Consider the following 18,488-nt stretch of genomic DNA (forward strand, 5'->3'; position numbering starts at 1 on the left):
CAAAAGCAGTTCTGATGGTACAGGAATGGGGGGGGGTGTCAGGATTAAAAGTAACATACACACACACACACACACACATATACAGACACATACATACAGACACTTGTACATACGCACATGCAGATACATGCACACACATACAGACACACACACACACATACAGATACATGCACACACACACATACAGACAAACTCAGATGCACACACACACATACAGACACATGCACACACACACATGTACAAACACACATACAGACAAACACTCACATGCACACATACAGACACATGCGCACACACACACACATGAACAAACACACATACAGACGTACACACACATACATACAGACAGACACTCACATGCACACACACATACAGACACATGTACAAACACACATACAGACAAACACTCACATGCACACACACACATACAGACACATGCACACACACATGTACAAACACACATACAAACACTCACATACACACACACACATACAGACACATGTGCACACACACACATGAACAAACACACATACAGACACATGCACACACACGTACAAACACACATACAGACACACACACACATACAGACAGACACATGCACACACACACATACAGACACATCCACACACACACACATACAGACACATGCACACACACACATACAGACAAACTCAGATGCACACACACACATACAGACACATGCACACACACATATGTACAAACACACATACAGACAAACACTCACATGCACACATACAGACACATGCGCACACACACACATGAACAAACACACATACAGACGTACACACACACATACAGACAGACACTCACATGCACACACACATACAGACACATGCACACACACACATGTACAAACACACATACAGACAAACACTCAGATGCACACACACACATACAGACACATGCGCACACACACACATGAACAAACACACATACAGACGTACACAAACAGACAGACACTCACACACATACACACACATACCAGACACATGCACACATACACACACACATACATACACATGCACAAACACACATACAGACACATGCACACATACAGACACATGCACACACACATGTACAAACACACACACATACAGACACATGCACACATACACACACACACATGTACAAACACACATACAGACACATGTACACACACACACACACAGACAGTCAGACACTCACATGCACACACACAGACACATGTATAAAGCCCTTTAAAAACGAATCTAGCTTCTATCACAGTACCTTTCCAGTTTCCTCATTCAGCCAGGTACTGCACTGTAGGGGGAAGCAGAGAGCAGAGCACACTCCCCTGCACTTTACTTTCACTTTGCTGAGGTTGACGGAGCTTCTCACAGTGCCGATGTACAGTTCGGCAGGGGATCGGGAGATCGGGCTCATCTGACAGCCCTTCACTCCCCTGATCCCGCGGCACACCTGAGAACCTCTGACGGCACACCAGTGTGCCGCGGCACACTGGTTGAGAAAGGCTGGTTTATACTATAGTGGCTTAACAGCCACTTTAACCAATTCAAGACCGAGCCTCTTTCTGAGATTTGTTGTTTAGTACATCCCTTGTGACAGTAATAGTGGTGACAGGTACTCTTTACGGAGGGACCGGTGGTCTAAAAGACCCCAAATCCTTCCTTTGCACTTAAAAGAATTTAGATCGCCAAAAACATATGGGTCTCAGCCTAGGCGGCGGATGCGCCGGCTGGTGGGGTCTCCTGGTGGGAGGGGAAGAGCAGCGGAGGGGGGGGCGTCCCCTCCCGCTCCTTTAGGATAACAGCACCGGTTGTTATCACTAAATAGCCAACCGCCCGCTCTAAAAAGCCATGAACGCAAACTTGCATACCATCGTTGTGAAGGGGTTAACCCCTTCCCGCCGAGCGTACGCAGATGTGCGTACTCGGTTTCGGGGGTTATACCGGGATGATTGCCGCAGCTGCAGGCATCATCCCGGTACTGTTTTTTAGAGCCGGCGATTGGCTTTCCAGGTATAACATCCGATGTTGCTAAAAGCTGGTTGGCTGTTACACCGGAGGAGCGGGAGGGGACGCCTCCCCCTCCCGCTGCTCTTACCGGGCCTCCTCCATCCAATCCGCTGCCTCCGGCGGCTAGGGACAGACTGGAACGAAGCCGCAAGCGGCTTTGTTCCAGCCTCCTAATTGTACACACGGAAGTGACGTCTTGATGTCACTCCCGTTTACTCGGCTGCCAATGGCGCCGGTTTTTAAAAAATATACAATATTCAGAATCGCCGAAAACGGCGATCTGAATACTTTGAAGTGCAAAGGAGGGTCCGTCCATAAAGAGTACCTGTCACCACCTATTACTGTCACAAGGGATGTTTACATTCCCTGTGACAGCAATAAAAGTGATTAATTTTTTTTTTTTTTAAGCACAATTTATAAATATAAAAATAAATAAGAAAAAAAAGATTTTTTAAAGTGCCCCTGTCCCTGCGAGCTCGCGCAGCAAAGAAAACGCATACGGAAGTTGCGCCCGCATATGTAAACGGTGTTCAAATCACACATGTGAGGTATCGCCGCGATCATCAGAGCGAGAGCAATAATTATAGCACTAGACCTCCTCTGTTACTCTAACCTGTTGACCGTAAAAAAAATTTAAAGCGCCGCCTATGGAGATTTTTAGGTACCGTAGTTTGTCGCCATTCCACGAGTGCGTGCAATTATAAAGCGTGACATGTTTGGTATCTATTTACTCAGCGTAACATCATCTTTCACATTATACAAAAAAATTGGGCTAACTTTACTTTAGTGTCCCTTTTCCCAAAAAGTTGCATTGAAAACACCGCTGCACAAATACCGTGTGATATAAAATATTGCAACAATCGCCATTTTATTCTCTAGATTCTCTGCTAAAAAATATATATATATAATGTTTGAGGGCTCTAAGTAAATTTCTAGCAAAAAATACGGATTTTAACTTGTAAACACCAAATGTCAAAAATAGGCTGTCATGAAAGGGTTAAAAAATACAACCCAGGAGGCACACCATGTTAGGGCTTCTAGTTTATAACTGAAGTGCAGGGATATCTAGACATTTTTGTTAAAATTTTGCACAGTCTTCATTGTTAGAGCTAAAACAAAATAAAGGAAGGATTTTTCATCTGTAAAGAAATTCACTGCATACTTGTAGTTAAAATGTTACCAATTACATCAGTCTAAACCCTTATTTCCTTTTGTCTTACATATTAGACTATGTTCCGCCAACAGCAGAAACTTTTTCAACAGGCCAGAATAGTGCAGAACCATAGACTGAAAACAATCAAGCAACTGTATGAACAGTTCTTAAAGGTATTTCTCATGGTTATTAGGAATGAATGGACATTTTATGTACATAGACAATAAATATGTACAGAAGAGGTAATGTCAAGTTATGCAATTAAAATATTATTGTGCAAAAAAATATTTTAAACATTTGTGCTGTTATATCCTAAAGTAATATTCAATATTGTTGAACAGAAATAAAAAAAACACGTTTTTCAGCTTATATCTGTCTGAAGTAGAACACCAATTTTCGAAGAATGCCCTAGAAGACACGCATGTCAGACTGTACTAACTTCTAGAAAAGACACAACAGCTGTGTCATATAGAAAGTCATTGGGGTTGATTTACTAAAGGCAAATAGATTGTGCACTTTGCAAGTGCAGTTGCACTTATTTTACCCAGAGCATGTGGTGAAGCTATACTGATTTCCATTATCCAGTCATGTGCAAGCAAAAATGCTGTTTGTTTTATTTTCCTTACACCTGATTGGATATTCTTTAACCACCTCAATACTGGGCATTTTCGCCCCCTTCCTGCCCAAGCCATTTTTCAGCTTTCAGCGCTGTCGCACTTTGAATGACAATTGCGCGGTCATACAACACTGTACCCAAATGAAATTGTTATCATTTTTTTTCCCCACAAATAGAGCTTTTTTTTTAGTGGTATTTGATCACCTCTGCGGTTTTTATTTTTTGCGCTATAAACAAAAGAAGAGTGACAAGTTTTAAAAGAAACACAATCATTTTTACCTTTTGCGATAATAAATATCCAATTTTTTTTTTCTTTAAAACAAATTTTTTCTCAGTTTAGGCCGATATGTATTCTTGTACATATTTTTGATAAAAAAAAATCGCAATAAGCGTATATTGATTGGTTTGCGCAAAAGTTATAGCGTCTACAAAATAGGGGATAGATTTATAACATTTTAATTTTTTAAAATTTTTTTACTAGTAATGGCGGCAATCTGCGATTTTTATCGTGACTGCGATATTGCGGCGGACACATCGGACACTTTTGACACATATTTGGGACCATTCACATTTATACAGCGATCCATGCTATAAAAATGCATTGATTACTGTATAAATGTGACAGGCAGTGAAGGGGTTAACACTAGGTGGTGATCGAGGGGTTAACTGTGTTGCTAGGGAGTGATTCTAACTGTAGGGGGCGGGGACTCACTAGGGGAGGAGACCGATCGGTGTTCCGCTGTACTGGGAACATACCATCGGTCTCCTCTCCTCTGACAGGACAGTGGATCTGTGTGTTTACACACACAGATCCACTGTCCTGCTGTGTTACCGGTAATCGCGGGTGCCCGGCAGACATCGCGGCCGCCGGGCACGCGCACCGGGTGCCTAGGAAAGCGAGGACGTCATATGACGCCCACCCGCAATGAGAGCTGCACCGCCTGGCTGTCAATTGACGGCCGGCGGTCGGCAGGCGGTTAAAGTGAAGCTTTACCACATTCACTAAGCTCTGGGGAAAATGAGTGGGACCGCACTTGCAAAGTGCACAGTCTATTTGCCTTTAGTAAATCAACCCCAATGACTTTCTATATGACACAGCTGTTGTGTCTTTTCTAGAAGTTAGTACAGTCTGATATGCGTGTCTTCTAGGGCATTCTTCGAAAATTGGTCTTCTACTTCAGACAGATATAAGCTGAAAAAAGTGCTATTTATTTCAACACCATTATGTGTCCAAACTGAAGTATTGCAATAACAGTGTTGATTGGAAATCAGTGCTTAAGTATATCCATCAATAATTTAAAAACAAAATCTGTGAAGTAAATATATTTATACAATGCAGGCAGAAGGAGTAGCCTGCATCTGCTTTCAGCTCTACTGGAGTGCACCCAGAGTAACCTGAAACCTCGCCTCCCATTGAATGGTGAGGCTGCCCATCTTGGTAGACAAACAAAAGGAAGCAGTGAGAGGTTGTGGTCTGGTTTAGTCAGTGTTGAATCTTACAGATTAGAATGTCATAGGTTTCAGGGTTTCTAAGGCACGCTTGAAGGTATGTGCAGGTACCACCACATGAATGAATGTATTACTTTCACATTATTAGTTTCTTGTGTATCTTTGGACATAATCACCACCAGTTTGATTTTTTTTTTCCCAGTCATCTTCCTGGGCAGCCTTTAAGAAATGGAGCTCCTCCCACCAGGACAGGAAACACATTGCCACATCAGAGCTAAAAGGCTGTCTTCCAGGCACACAATTTTTAGTGTTTTCTCCATCTGAAGGAGACATGTTGCCTGGGGAACTGACTTTATGCGGGGAGAGGCTCTATCTCTTAAGCATGTAGCAGAGTTCCTCACCCAACTTGTCTGTTGTGGGCTGTGGGATCCCTCCTAGTGAGGGGACAGGAAGAGATCCGTTACCTTCTCTGTGCCCGACGAAGGTCTATACCGTGGATGGTTATCTTTTTTGGCTGACCATTCCATGCGCCCAGGTGGTGGCATGGGGGAGGATCGTCCCCCCCTCCTGGTTTTTTGGGATCGGAAGACAATATTTCCGGTAGGGCTGACATCATCCCAGGGCACTGGTTTCCCCTCTGTAATAGATGGAAGCTGAAGAGTGATGGCCTGGGTAGTGTCATCTTCGGGTGTCACAGCAGGGGCTGCAGGATCACCTTGAGGAAGGAGCATGTGGCTATGGGGCTTCCTCCCAATCGAAGGCTTTGGTGGAAGCAGGCACCAGAACCTCACAGATAAGCAGTAATACTGGTTTCTGTGCTGCTGGGTATCTTGTGTTGTTTTACTAGTGATTGGTTTGAAGAGGTCACCTGGGTCTCCTTGGGGGTGGAACTTTGCTGGTCAGACACTGTTAGGCTGCCTTTGTGATTCACTTATGGTGGGTGCGGAGTCCTTTCCCTGTAGACATCTGGTAATTGGGTCCTTTTGCTGGTTTGTTTCAAACTAAGGGCCTAGACTTCTCTATGTGTACTACTCCTAAAAAGAAAACGACCAGGGTGGGTAGTTAAATTAAGATCCAATTGTTCTAAACTGCTCTGACACTTGTATTGGGGATCTTCTTAAAGAAGAATCAGCCGCAGTATGCACCAAATTTCTGACACTGGTCAAAGAATTGGCATCCACATTTCATACCTTTCAGTCCTTTTTGTCTGACATGCATGGCTCAGCAAACCCAGCCAGTCAGTCTTCTATCAGTGCACATTCCTTCCAATCTGGTGCCATTCAGTTTGGGACAGAATTTTCAGGGGAAAGAGGTTAGGTCAGTTGTCAGTGACACGGACCCTCTCAGTCTGTGTCTGACCAGGATGAAGACCAGGAAGAATCTGACAAGATTTCCAGTTTCAAATTGTCCTAGGAAAAGGTAGATGAACTACCAGTTGCCAGTTACAAGACATTTGATATTAACAAAGAAAAAGCCCAATTGTCAAGACATGGTCAAATGTATCAGGGGCTGCAAAGGAAAAAAATCCAGAGTTTTTCCATTGCATAAAATATTATCTGATTGCTTCCATCTTTTATCCCTTTGATCCTTAAAGAGTGGTCTGATTCAGAAAAGTAACATTTTTCTCCAACAGTATCAAAGGGAGATTTCAATTTATTTGATGAAGATCCTAGCCTAGTCTGGAATATAAGCATCCATGGCAGAATGCCTCTTTATCTGAAATTTAAAAAAAGAAAATGGCTCTTGCCTTTGAGGACATGGGGCTACTTAAAGATTCTATGGATAGTAGAGGTGATCTTCTTAAATGGGCCTAGGAGTGCAACATGAAAAAACCTGAAGTTGGCTTTGGCCACTACCTGTGCTGTAAGAGATCTGCAGCTTTAGTTGTCACAATTGCAGGCTCATTTGATGGCTGGAGAACCTACAGAGCAACTTCTAGAATCTCTTCCTATGCTATTCAAAGCAGTTACATATATTGCAGATGCTTCTGCAGAATCAGATGTCAGCAAGAGTTTCTGCCCTTAGTTGTTGCGGCAAGAAGATCACTGTGACTTAAGACCTGGTTTGGGGATGCATCCTCTAAACTGTGGCAGTGTAGTCTGCCATTTTCGAGGGATTTGCTTTTCAGTCCTGAGCTAGAAGAAGCTCTTCACAAGAAGATTTTTTTGTGGCCAAAAGTTTCAATCTCAAGAGAATAAAGATGCTAAACCAAAAAAGCACTGGATTGGCCACAAGGGTAAAGGGAAGGAGGGCATTCTTTTTAACCCCCCTGATCAGACCACCAAGTCCCGATGACAGGATGCAACCTGTGGGAGCAAGATTAAGTGGTTTCCTTCCACAGTGGCAAACAGTTTTATTCTTAAGATTATAGAAAATGAGTACACTTTCAAATTCGAAAAAGAGATTGTTGGTAACAAAGCTACCTAAAGATTTTTAGAAGGCCAGAATGCTAACTCTTCCTATGGGGGACTTTGTAGACCAGAAGGTTTTAGTCCCTGTCCTAAAACAAGGGAGACAGTTTTTTTTTACGCGTTTTTGGGTCAAAAAGCCATCAGGAAAATTTTAATTGATCTTCAAGCTCAAACCTTTAAACAAAGCAATAGCATACAATAAATTCTGTATGGAATCCATCTTTTCTGGGAAAAATATTTTACAACAAGATTGTTTCATGGAGGCCTTGGATTTACAGGATGTGTATCTGCAAATGCTGATCAGGGAAAGCTCTCAAAAATGTCTGCGGCTGGCTGTTGATATAGAAGGAGTGGTTTATCTTTAACAAAGCAGAGCTCTACTGTTAGGGTTTTCTTCAACTCCAGGAATTTTTTACAAAGTGCTAGCAGAGGCCCTAGCTTTCCTTACCTGTACAACCTCATGTTAACAGCCGCTTTGAAAGACTAACCACAGAGAAATATTTTTCACACTCTACAGTGGTTGAAAGACTTGGGATGGTTATTAAATTTAGAGAAATCAAATCTCCAGCCTTCCCGAGCTATTTTTTTCCTGGGTTAAATCCTTCATTCTTGAGAGAAGATTTTTCTCCCAGAAGAAAAGATTAAAAAGATCTGCACATATATGGCTCAGCTTCAGTGTAACCACTCGATTCCAATAAGGGATATTATGAGGTTGATTTACTAAAACTAGAGTGCACAAATTCTGGTGCGGCTGTGTATGGTAGCCAATCAGCTTCTAACTTTAGCATGTTCAATTAAGCTTTGACAAAAAACCTGGAAACTAACTGGTTTCCATGCAGAGCAGCACCAGATTTTCCACTCTCCAGTTTTAGTAAATCAACCCCTCTGTCACCACTCAGTCTTATGACATGCTCAATTCTTGCGGTCCAGTGGGCAATTTTCCACCAAAGACCCCGCCAGGGATTTATCCTCCAAGTTTGTAAGGGAAACCTACAGTTTCTAGACAATCATGCTTATATTCTAATGAGGGTCTAGCGAACACTCTGGTGGTGGAGAATTCACATTTTGAAAGGCGACTTTTATGGACCCGGCCAGCAGTGGCGGCTGGTGGATTTTTTTCTGGGGGGGGGGCGGTCAGTTCCGCACTTACCCCATCTATGGCACGGGCAGCGCTTCCCTTCAGCCGGCGGCTTTTCCTGCATCTCATCACGGTGGCCGTACGTCTCCTCTCTCTTCCACCTAGGTAAATAGGCTTACTTCTCCTTTCGGCCAGTCAGGAAACGGGTCTCAAGACCTGCTTCCTGATTGGCCGGGAGGAGAATCAGTGTTACAATATTTATTCGCTATTGTCACACAACTGAGTGCGGGGCACTACGCCCTGAGCCCACCCTTTTTTTAACCCTCTTAGAGCCTCTGGCTCTAATCATGTGCTAAAAAAAAAAACCCATTGAAATCCATGGTTGCGGCGTCCCGCATGTAGATTAGGGGGCCGGATGCATGGATGGGGGGGGGGGCGGCACCTGTGTGCCCTGCATTACGGGCCGCCACTGCTGGCCAGTGTTACTGAAGTTGAACACGGATGCAAGAACATAGGGTTAGAGAGCCAATCTGGGGTACAAGTTGGCACAGGGAAGATGGTCTCTGGCGGAATCAAAAGCCTTATCCAAATGGGAGGGAACCAAGTGCAGTGGCCAGGCCTTGTTGGTCATTCAGCATCAGATCAAAGGTAACCATTTACAGTTCCTATCAGACAACTCCACTATAGCAGCCAATTTGTATCATTTTTTTGAGACAGAGCTTTCTTTTGGTGGTATTTAATCACCACTGGGATTATTTTTATTTGCTAAACAAACGTAAAAAACAACAAAAATGTTGAAAAAAAAGAAGAAAAAAAAAGTTTCTCTTAGTTTCGGTTATAAAATTTTCTTTTTTTTTTTATAATCAAAATTTTTCCACAATTCACAATTATACATTCTACATTCCATACTTTACAATAACTAAACAAAGTTAAACATAGTAAACATAGACAAGTAAACGAGAAACAAGCTGGTTACACAGTTCTCTTGTCAGCAGTTAACTGGTTGTACTGACTCTGCCCCCCCCCCCCAAAAAAAATAGAATATATAAAATTCCCTTCCTTTCTTAAGCGCTGTCTGTCCATCTCCACCCCCCTCCCCAGCACACACTAAATCACTAAATACCCACCCCGTTTCTTCACCCTCCATTCTTCCCACTTGAATCATGTGTTCACCTACCAAAAACCTCTCTGTGTCAAAAAAAAATAAAAAAAAATATATATATATATATACCCTGTGACTAATATAATTCCCAATGATTGTGTGTATCAGTCATATGATATAGTTCCTCGGTGACACTCCAAACACCTACAAGCCACAAGTCAAAACATTAAACAAACCCATACAAAAACAAAAAAAAAACCACCATACGTGCCCTGTGATTATTGATTAGCCATATTTGTGTGTATCGGCCTTCATGGCCTAGTTCATCAATTCTAAGTGCCGGTTCACACTAGACGCGGCACGACTTCTGTATAGAAGTCTATGCAAGTCGCCCCCAAAGTAGTACGGGCTTATATCTTTCCTGTTCATATTTCGCATTTTAGCACCTTATTCCTTTATAGCTAAGACCATATGCAGTACAGTTGTACTAAGGTTCTTATAGAGTCATTGCTACCCTCGCCTTTCCTATATTTCCTCTTAATCTATCTCATGTACACACTGTATCCAGCCTGCCCATGTTTTCTCCAATTCCCGTTTTTTATCCCTTACTACATGAATCCACCTTTCAGCTTCCATTATCCGGCTCACCTCCTTTTTCCAATCCTCTAGTGTTGGGCAAGCGGTCTGTTTCCAGAATCTGGGGATTAATATTTTAGCTGCATTTAATAGGTGTGGTGTAATGCTCTTCCTATAAGCTTTAATTGGGCTGGTTGTTCCATGAAACAGGAAATCCAAAGGTGTACGTTCTATAAATCTTGGGGTCAACCTCTCGATCCATGGTGCGACTGCTACCCAAAATTCTTTGATACTAGGGCATTCCCACCACAAATGAAGAAATGTACCCCTTTGTTCACATCCTCTCCAGCACCGGGCATCCGCTGCTGGGTACATCTTATTTAGTCTTACTGGTGTCCTATACCACCTTGTCAGGAATTTATAGGCCATTTCCTGAACGTGCGAACTTATGGATGTTAAATAAGTTGATTTAATCATTCTTTTAATTTGTTCGTCTGACAGTACCTTATTTAACTCCCTTTCCCATTCCCTAATAAAGTATGGGATTGTATTCTTTTGGGTACCCAATATCAGGCTATACATCTGAGACAGCAAGTGTTTATTTTCCCCCAGGCGTACACACTGGCTCTCAAACCTAGTAGTTGAACTTAATGGTCTTAATGAGGGTTTCATCTTTTTAAAAAAGCTTGTCATTTGGTTGTATCTCCATCCTGATATGGATATATTCCCTAATGCTGTAACCAGCTCCGGGTAAGTTGCTAAGGTCCCCCGCGGAGCAAACTTGCCACAAGTGACATCTCCATCCCTCCCCCATGCCCCCAGAAACCCCCCTCCCTCCCCCGGTGGGAACCATGGGAATCCCTCCAGTGGAGCTAAAGGGGACATCTGTGGGGAGTACTCTCCTGTTTTATTCAAGTTATCCCATGTTGTCAAAGAATTCCAGGTCAGGGGGGATGTCCACTTCGAAAGTCCTCTTGCCACACTCGGAATCCAGGGGGCTCCTGACAAATTCCTCCCTGCTATAGCTTTTTCTAGTGGGACCCATATTTTACTAGAGGAGTCATGGCACCAATTCAGAATACGAACCAGCGACATTGCCTTATAGTATACTAGTATATCGGGCAAGCCCAATCCTCCATCTGCCTTACTTCTACGCAGGATGTCATATGTCAACCTTGGTTGTTTACTATTCCACACAAATGCTACAAAAGCTTTCCGTATCTGTTTGAAAAAGATTCCTGGCAGTTTAATTGGGACTGTATATAACATGTAAATAATTCTAGGTAGTATACACATTTTGATGGCACTCACTCTTCCAAACCATGTTAGATATTGTCCTGTCCATTTTTTTAAGTCCTCCTTTAGCACTACCATTAGGGAGGCATAATTAAGATCATATAACATTTTTTGGTCCGAGGTAATATACACCCCCAAATAAAACAATGAGTCCTTCTTCCACACAAAGGGGTGCTCCCTTCTCAGCATCCTTGCCATCTCTTCAGGAACGTGACTGGGGAGGAGTATTGATTTTTCATAATTAATTTTAAAGTTAGATAGAAGACCATATCTGTCTACTTCCTGCATGAGAGCCATTAACCACTTGCCGACCGCCTAACGCACATATACGGCGGCAGAATGGCACGGGCAGGCAGAATCACGTACCTGTACGTGATCTGCCTCCCGCGGGCGGGGGGTCCGATCGGACCCCCCCCCGGTGCCAGCGGCGGTCGGCATTTGACTGGGAGCGTCGGGAGGCGAGGGGGAGACCATCCGATCGTGGCCCCCCCCCTCGCGATCGCTCCCAGCCAATCGGAATCCTCCCCTGCCTGTGTGTAGTTTCACACAGGCAGAGGATGTGATGTCATCTCTCCTCGGCTTTGGCAGTTTCCGTCCAGCGCCGAGGAGAGAAGACTTGTAAGTGCACAACACACACACACACAGTAGAACATGCCAGGCATACTTTACACCCCCGATCCCCCCCCCGATCGCCCCCCGATCCCCCCCCAATCACCCCCCCCCGTCACAAACTGACAGCAAGCAGTATTTTTTTTTTTTTTTTTCTGATTACTGCATAGTGTCAGTTTGTGACAGTTACAGTGTTAGGGCAGTGAGTATTACCCCCCTTTAGGTCTAGGATACCCCCCTAACCCCCCCTAATAAAGTTTTAACCCCTTGATCACCCCCTGTCACCAGTGTCGCTAAGCGATCATTTTTCTGATCGCTGTATTAGTGTCGCTGGTGACGCTAGTTAGGGACGTAAATATTTAGGTTCGCCGTCAGCGTTTTATAGCGACAGGGACCCCCATATACTACCTAATAAATGTTTTAACCCCTTGATTGCCCCCTAGTTAACCCTTTCACCACTGATCACCGTATAACTGTTATGGGTGACGCTGGTTAGTTCGTTTATTTTTTATAGTGTTAGGGCACCCGCCGTTTATTACCGAATAAAGGTTTAGCCCCCCGATCGCCCGGCAGTGATATGCGTCGCCCCAGGCAGCGTCAGATTAGCGCCAGTACCGCTAACACCCACGCACGCAGCATACGCCTCCGTTAGTGGTATAGTATCTGTACAGATCAATATCTGATCCGATCAGATCTATACTAGCGTCCCCAGCAGTTTAGGGTTCCCAAAAACACAGTGTTAGCGGGATCAGCCCAGATACCTGCTAGCACCTGCGTTTTGCCCCTCCGCCCGGCCCAGCCCACCCAAGTGCAGTATCGATCGATCACTGTCACTTACAAAACACTAAACGCATAACTGCAGCGTTCACAGAGTCAGGCCTGATCCCTGCGATCGCTAACAGTTTTCTTGGTAGCGTTTTGGTGAACTGGCAAGCACCAGCCCCAGGCAGCGTCAGATTAGCGCCAGTACCGCTAACACCCACGCACGCACCATACACCTCCCTTAGTGGTATAGTATCTGAACGGATCAATAACTGATCCGATCAGATCTATACTAGCGTCCCCAGCAGTTTAGGGTTCCCAAACACGCAGTGTTAGCGGGATCAGCCCAGATACCTGCTAGCACCTGCGTTTTGCCCCTCCGCCCCTCCACCCGGCCCAGCCCACCCAAGTGCAGTATCGATCGATCACTGTCACTTACAAAACACTAAACGCATAACTGCAGCGTTCACAGAGTCAGGCCTGATCCCTGCGATCGCTAACAGTTTTCTTGGTAGCGTTTTGGTGAACTGGCAAGCACCAGCCCCAGGCAGCGTCAGATTAGCGCCAGTACCGCTAACACCCACGCACGCAGCATACACCTCCCTTAGTGGTATAGTATCTGAACGGATCAATATCTGATCCGATCAGATCTATACTAGCGTCCCCAGCAGTTTAGGGTTCCCAAACACGCAGTGTTAGCGGGATCAGCCCAGATACCTGCTAGCACCTGCGTTTTGCCCCTCCGCCCGGCCCAGCCCACACAAGTGCAGTATCGATCGATCACTGTCACTTACAAAACACTAAACGCATAACTGCAGCGTTCGCAGAGTCAGGCCTGATCCCTGCGATCGCTAACAGTTTTTTTGGTAGCGTTTTGGTGAACTGGCAAGCACCAGCCCCAGGCAGCGTCAGGTTAGCGCCAGTACCGCTAACACCCACGCACGCACCGTACACCTCCCTTAGTGGTATAGTATCTGATCGGATCAATATCTGATCAGATCTATACTAGCGTCCCCAGCAGTTTAGGGTTCCCACAAACGCAGTGTTAGCGGGATCAGCCCAGATACCTGCTAGCACTTGCATTTTGCCCCTCCGCCCGGCCCAGCCCACCCAAGTGCAGTATCGATCGATCACTGACACTTACAAAACACTAAACGCATAACTGCAGCGTTCGCAGAGTCAGGCCTGATCCCTGCGATCGCTAACAGTTTTTTTTGTAGCGTTTTGGTGAACTGGCAAGCACCAGCAGCCTAGTACACCCCGGTCGTAGTCAAACCAGCACTGCAGTAACACTTGGTGACGTGGCGAGTCCCATAAGTGCAGTTCAAGCTGGTGAAGTGGCAAGCACAAGTAATGTCCCGCTGCCACCAAAAAGACAAACACAGGCCCGCCGTGCCCATAGTGCCCTTCCTGCTGCATTCGCCAATCCTAATTGGGAACCCACCGCTTCTGCAGCGCCCGTACTTCCCCCATTCACATCCCCAACCAAATGCAGTCGGCTGCATGAGAGGCATTTTCTTTATGTCCTCCCGAGTACCCCTACCCAACGAGCCCCCCAAAAAAGATGTTGTGTCTGCAGGAAGCGCGGATATAGGCGTGACACCCGCTATTATTGTCCCTCCTGTCCTGACAATCCTGGTCTTTGCATTGGTGAATGTTTTGAACGCTACCATTCACTAGTTGAGTATTAGCGTAGGGTACAGCATTCCACAGACTAGGCACACTTTCACAGGGTCTCCCAAGATGCCATCGCATTTTGAGAGACCCGAACCTGGAACCGGTTACCGTTATAAAAGTTAGTTACAAAAAAAAGTGTAAAAAAAAAAAAAACACACAAACAAAAATATAAAATAAAAAAAAAATAGTTGTCGTTTTATTGTTCTCTCTCTCTCTATTCTCTCTCTATTGTTCTGCTCTTTTTTTACTGTATTCTATTATGCAATGTTTTATTGTTGTTATGTTTTATCATGTTTGCTTTTCAGATATGCAATTTTTTATACCTTACCGTTTACTGTGCTTTATTGTTAACCATTTTTTTGTCTTCAGGTAAGCCATTCACAACTTTGAGTGGTTATACCAGAATGATGCCTGCAGGTTTAGGTATCATCTTGGTATCATTCTTTTCAGCCAGCGATCGGCTTTCATGTAAAAGCAATCCTAGCAGCTAATTAGCCTCTAGACTGCTTTTACAAGCAGTGGGAGGGAATGCCCCCCCCCCAATGTCTTCCGTGTTTTTCTCTGGCTCTCCTGTCTCAACAGGGAACCTGAGAATGCAGCCGGTGATTCAGCCAGCTGACCATAGAGCTGATCAGAGACCAGAGTGGCTCCAAACATCTCTATGGCCTAAGAAACCGGAAGCTACGAGCATTTTATGACTTAGATTTCGCCGGATGTAAACAGCGCCATTGGGAAATTGGGAAAGCATTTTATCACACCGATCTTGGTGTGGTCAGATGCTTTGAGGGCAGAGGAGAAATCTAGGGTCTAATAGACCCCAATTTTTGCAAAAAAGAGTACCTGTCACTACCTATTGCTATGATAGGGGATATTTACATTCCCTGAGATAACAATAAAAATGATTTAAAAAAAAAAAAATGAAAGGAACAGTTTAAAAATAAGATAAAAAAATAATAATAATAAAGAAAAAAAAAAAAAAAAAAAAAAAAAAAAGCACCCCGTCCCCCCTGCTCTCGCGCTAAGGCGAACGCAAGCGTTGGTCTGGCGTCAAATGTAAACAGCAATTGCACCATGCATGTGAGGTATCACCGCGAACGTCAGATCGAGGGCAGTAATTTTAGCAGTAGACCTCCTCTGTAAATCTAAAGTGGTAACCTGTAAAGGCTTTTAAAGGCTTTTAAAAATGTATTTAGTTTGTCGCCACTGCACGTTTGTGCGCAATTTTAAAGCATGTCATGTTTGGTATCCATGTACTCGGCCTAAGATCATCTTTTTTATTTCATCAAACATTTGGGCAATATAGTGTGTTTTAGTGCATTAAAATTTAAAAAAGTGTGTTTTTTCCCCAAAAAATGCGTTTGAAAAATCGCTGCGCAAATACTGTGTGAAAAAAAAAAAAAAAAACACCCACCATTTTAATCTGTAGGGCATTTGCTTTAAAAAAATATATAATGTTTGGGGGTTCAAAGTAATTTTCTTGCAAAAAAAAATTATTTTTTTATGTAATCAAAAAGTGTCAGAAAGGGCTTTGTCTTCAAGTGGTTAGAAGAGTGGGTGATGTGTGACATAAGCTTCTAGATGTTGTGCATAAAATGCCAGGACAGTTCAAAACCCCCCCAAATGACCCCATTTTGGAAAGTAGACACCCCAAGCTATTTGCTGAGAGGCATGTCGAGTCCATGGAATATTTTATATTGTGACACAAGTTGCGGGAAAGAGACAATTTTTAATTTTTTTTATTTTTTTTTTGCGCAAAGTTGTCACTAAATGATATATTGCTCAAACATGCCATGGGAATATGTGAAATTACACCCCAAAATACATTCTGTTGCTTCTCCTGAGTACGGGGATACCACATGTGTGAGACTTTTTGGGAGCCTAGCCGCGTACGGGACCCCGAAAACCAAGCACCGCCTTCAGGCTTTCTAAGGCCGTAAATTTTTGATTTCACTCTTCACTGCCTATCACAGTTTCGGAGGCCATGGAATGCCCAGGTGGCAAAAAACCCCCCCAAATGACCCCATTTTGGAAAGTAGACACCCCAAGCTATTTGATGAGAGGTATAGTGAGTATTTTGCAGACCTCACTTTTTGTCACAAAGTTTTGAAAATTGAAAAAAGAAAAAAAAAATTTTTTTTTCTCGTCTTTCTTTATTTTCAAAAACAAATGAGAGCTGCAAAATACTCACCATGCCTCTCAGCAAATAGCTTGGGGTGTCTACTTTCCAAAATGGGGTCATTTGGGGGGGGTTTGTGCCACCTGGGCATTCCATGGCCTCCGAAACTGTGATAGGTAGTGAGGAGTAAAATCAAAAATGTACGCCCTTAGAAATCCTGAAGGCAGTGATTGGCTTTCGGGGCCCCGTACGCGGCTAGGCTCCCAAAAAGTCCCACACATGTGGTATCCCCATACTCAGGAGAAGCAGCTAAATGTATTTTGGGGTGCAATTCCACATATGCCCATGGCCTGTGTGAGCAATATATCATTTAGTGACAACTTTGTGCAAAAAAAAAAAAAAAAAATTTGTCACTTTCCCGCAACTTGTGTCAAAATATAAAACATTCCATGGACTCAACATGCCTCAAAGCAAATAGCTTGGGGTGTCTACTTTCCAAAATGGGGTCATTTGGGGGGGGTTTATGCCATCTGGGCATTTTATGGCCTTCAAAACTGTGATAGGTAGTGAGGAGTAAAATCAAAAATGTACGCCCTTAGAAATCCTGAAGGCAGTGATTGGTTTTCGGGGCCCCGTACGCGGCTAGGCTCCCAAAAAGTCCCACACATGTGGTATCCCCATACTCAGGAGAAGCAGCTAAATGTATTTTGGGGTGCAATTCCACATATGCCCATGGCCTGTGTGAGCAATTTATCATTTAGTGACAGCTTTTTGTAATTTTTTTTTTTTTTTTGTCATTATTCAATCACTTGGGACAAAAAAAAATGAATATTCAATGGGCTCAACATGCCTCTCAGCAAATTCCTTGGGGTGTCTACTTTCCAAAATGGGGTCATTTGTGGGGGTTTTGTACTGCCCTGCCATTTTAGCACCTCAAGAAACGACATAGGCAGTCATAAATTAAAGGCTGTGTAAATTCCAGAAAATGTACCCTAGTTTGTAGGCGCTATAACTTTTGCGCAAACCAATAAATATACACTTATTGACATTTTTTCTACCAAAGACATGTGGCCGAATACATTTTGGCCTAAATGTATGACTAAAATTGAGTTTATTGGATTTTTTTTAGAACAAAAAGTAGAAAATATATTTTTTTTTCAAAATTTTCGGTCTTTTTCCGTGTATAGCGCAAAAAATAAAAACGGCAGAGGTGATCAAATACCATCAAAAGAAAGCTCTATTTGTGGGAAGAAAAGGACGCAAATTTCGTTTGGGTACAGCATTGCATGACCGCGCAATTAGCAGTTAAAGCGACGCAGTGCCGAATTGTAAAAAGTGCTCTGGTCAGGAAGGGGGTAAAACCTTCCGGGGCTGAAGTGGTTAAGGATGTCTGAGGTGCTGAGAGGTAGAACAGCAGATCATCAGCATAGGCCGATACCTTATGTTCCACGTCCCCAACACCTATTCCCAATATCTCCCCATTGTCTCTAATCCTACAGAGAAGTGGTTCTAGTATTATAGCAAATATTAATGGGGAGAGTGGGCACCCTTGCCTTGTTCCGTTGCATATGTTAAAATAGTCCGAAATTGTACCATTCACTTTAACCCTTGCTCTTGGATCCGCA

The 18,488-nt window shown here is 43.7% G+C and overlaps 1 protein-coding gene across 1 annotated transcript in view; it reads left to right on the forward strand.

Annotated features, from left to right (window-relative positions):
• SYCP3 (synaptonemal complex protein 3) overlaps nt 1-18,488 on the forward strand; it is a 96,168-nt gene that overhangs the window by 45,044 nt on the left and 32,636 nt on the right. The window contains exon 7 of the mRNA XM_073620329.1: nt 3,246-3,344. Within this exon, the coding sequence (XP_073476430.1) occupies nt 3,246-3,344 (99 nt within the window). The remainder of the gene's footprint in view (nt 1-3,245; nt 3,345-18,488) is intronic.

The sequence above is a fragment of the Aquarana catesbeiana genome, linkage group LG03 (assembly GCF_042186555.1).
Source record: "Aquarana catesbeiana isolate 2022-GZ linkage group LG03, ASM4218655v1, whole genome shotgun sequence".
In the NCBI taxonomy this organism is placed as follows: Eukaryota; Metazoa; Chordata; class Amphibia; order Anura; family Ranidae; genus Aquarana; species Aquarana catesbeiana.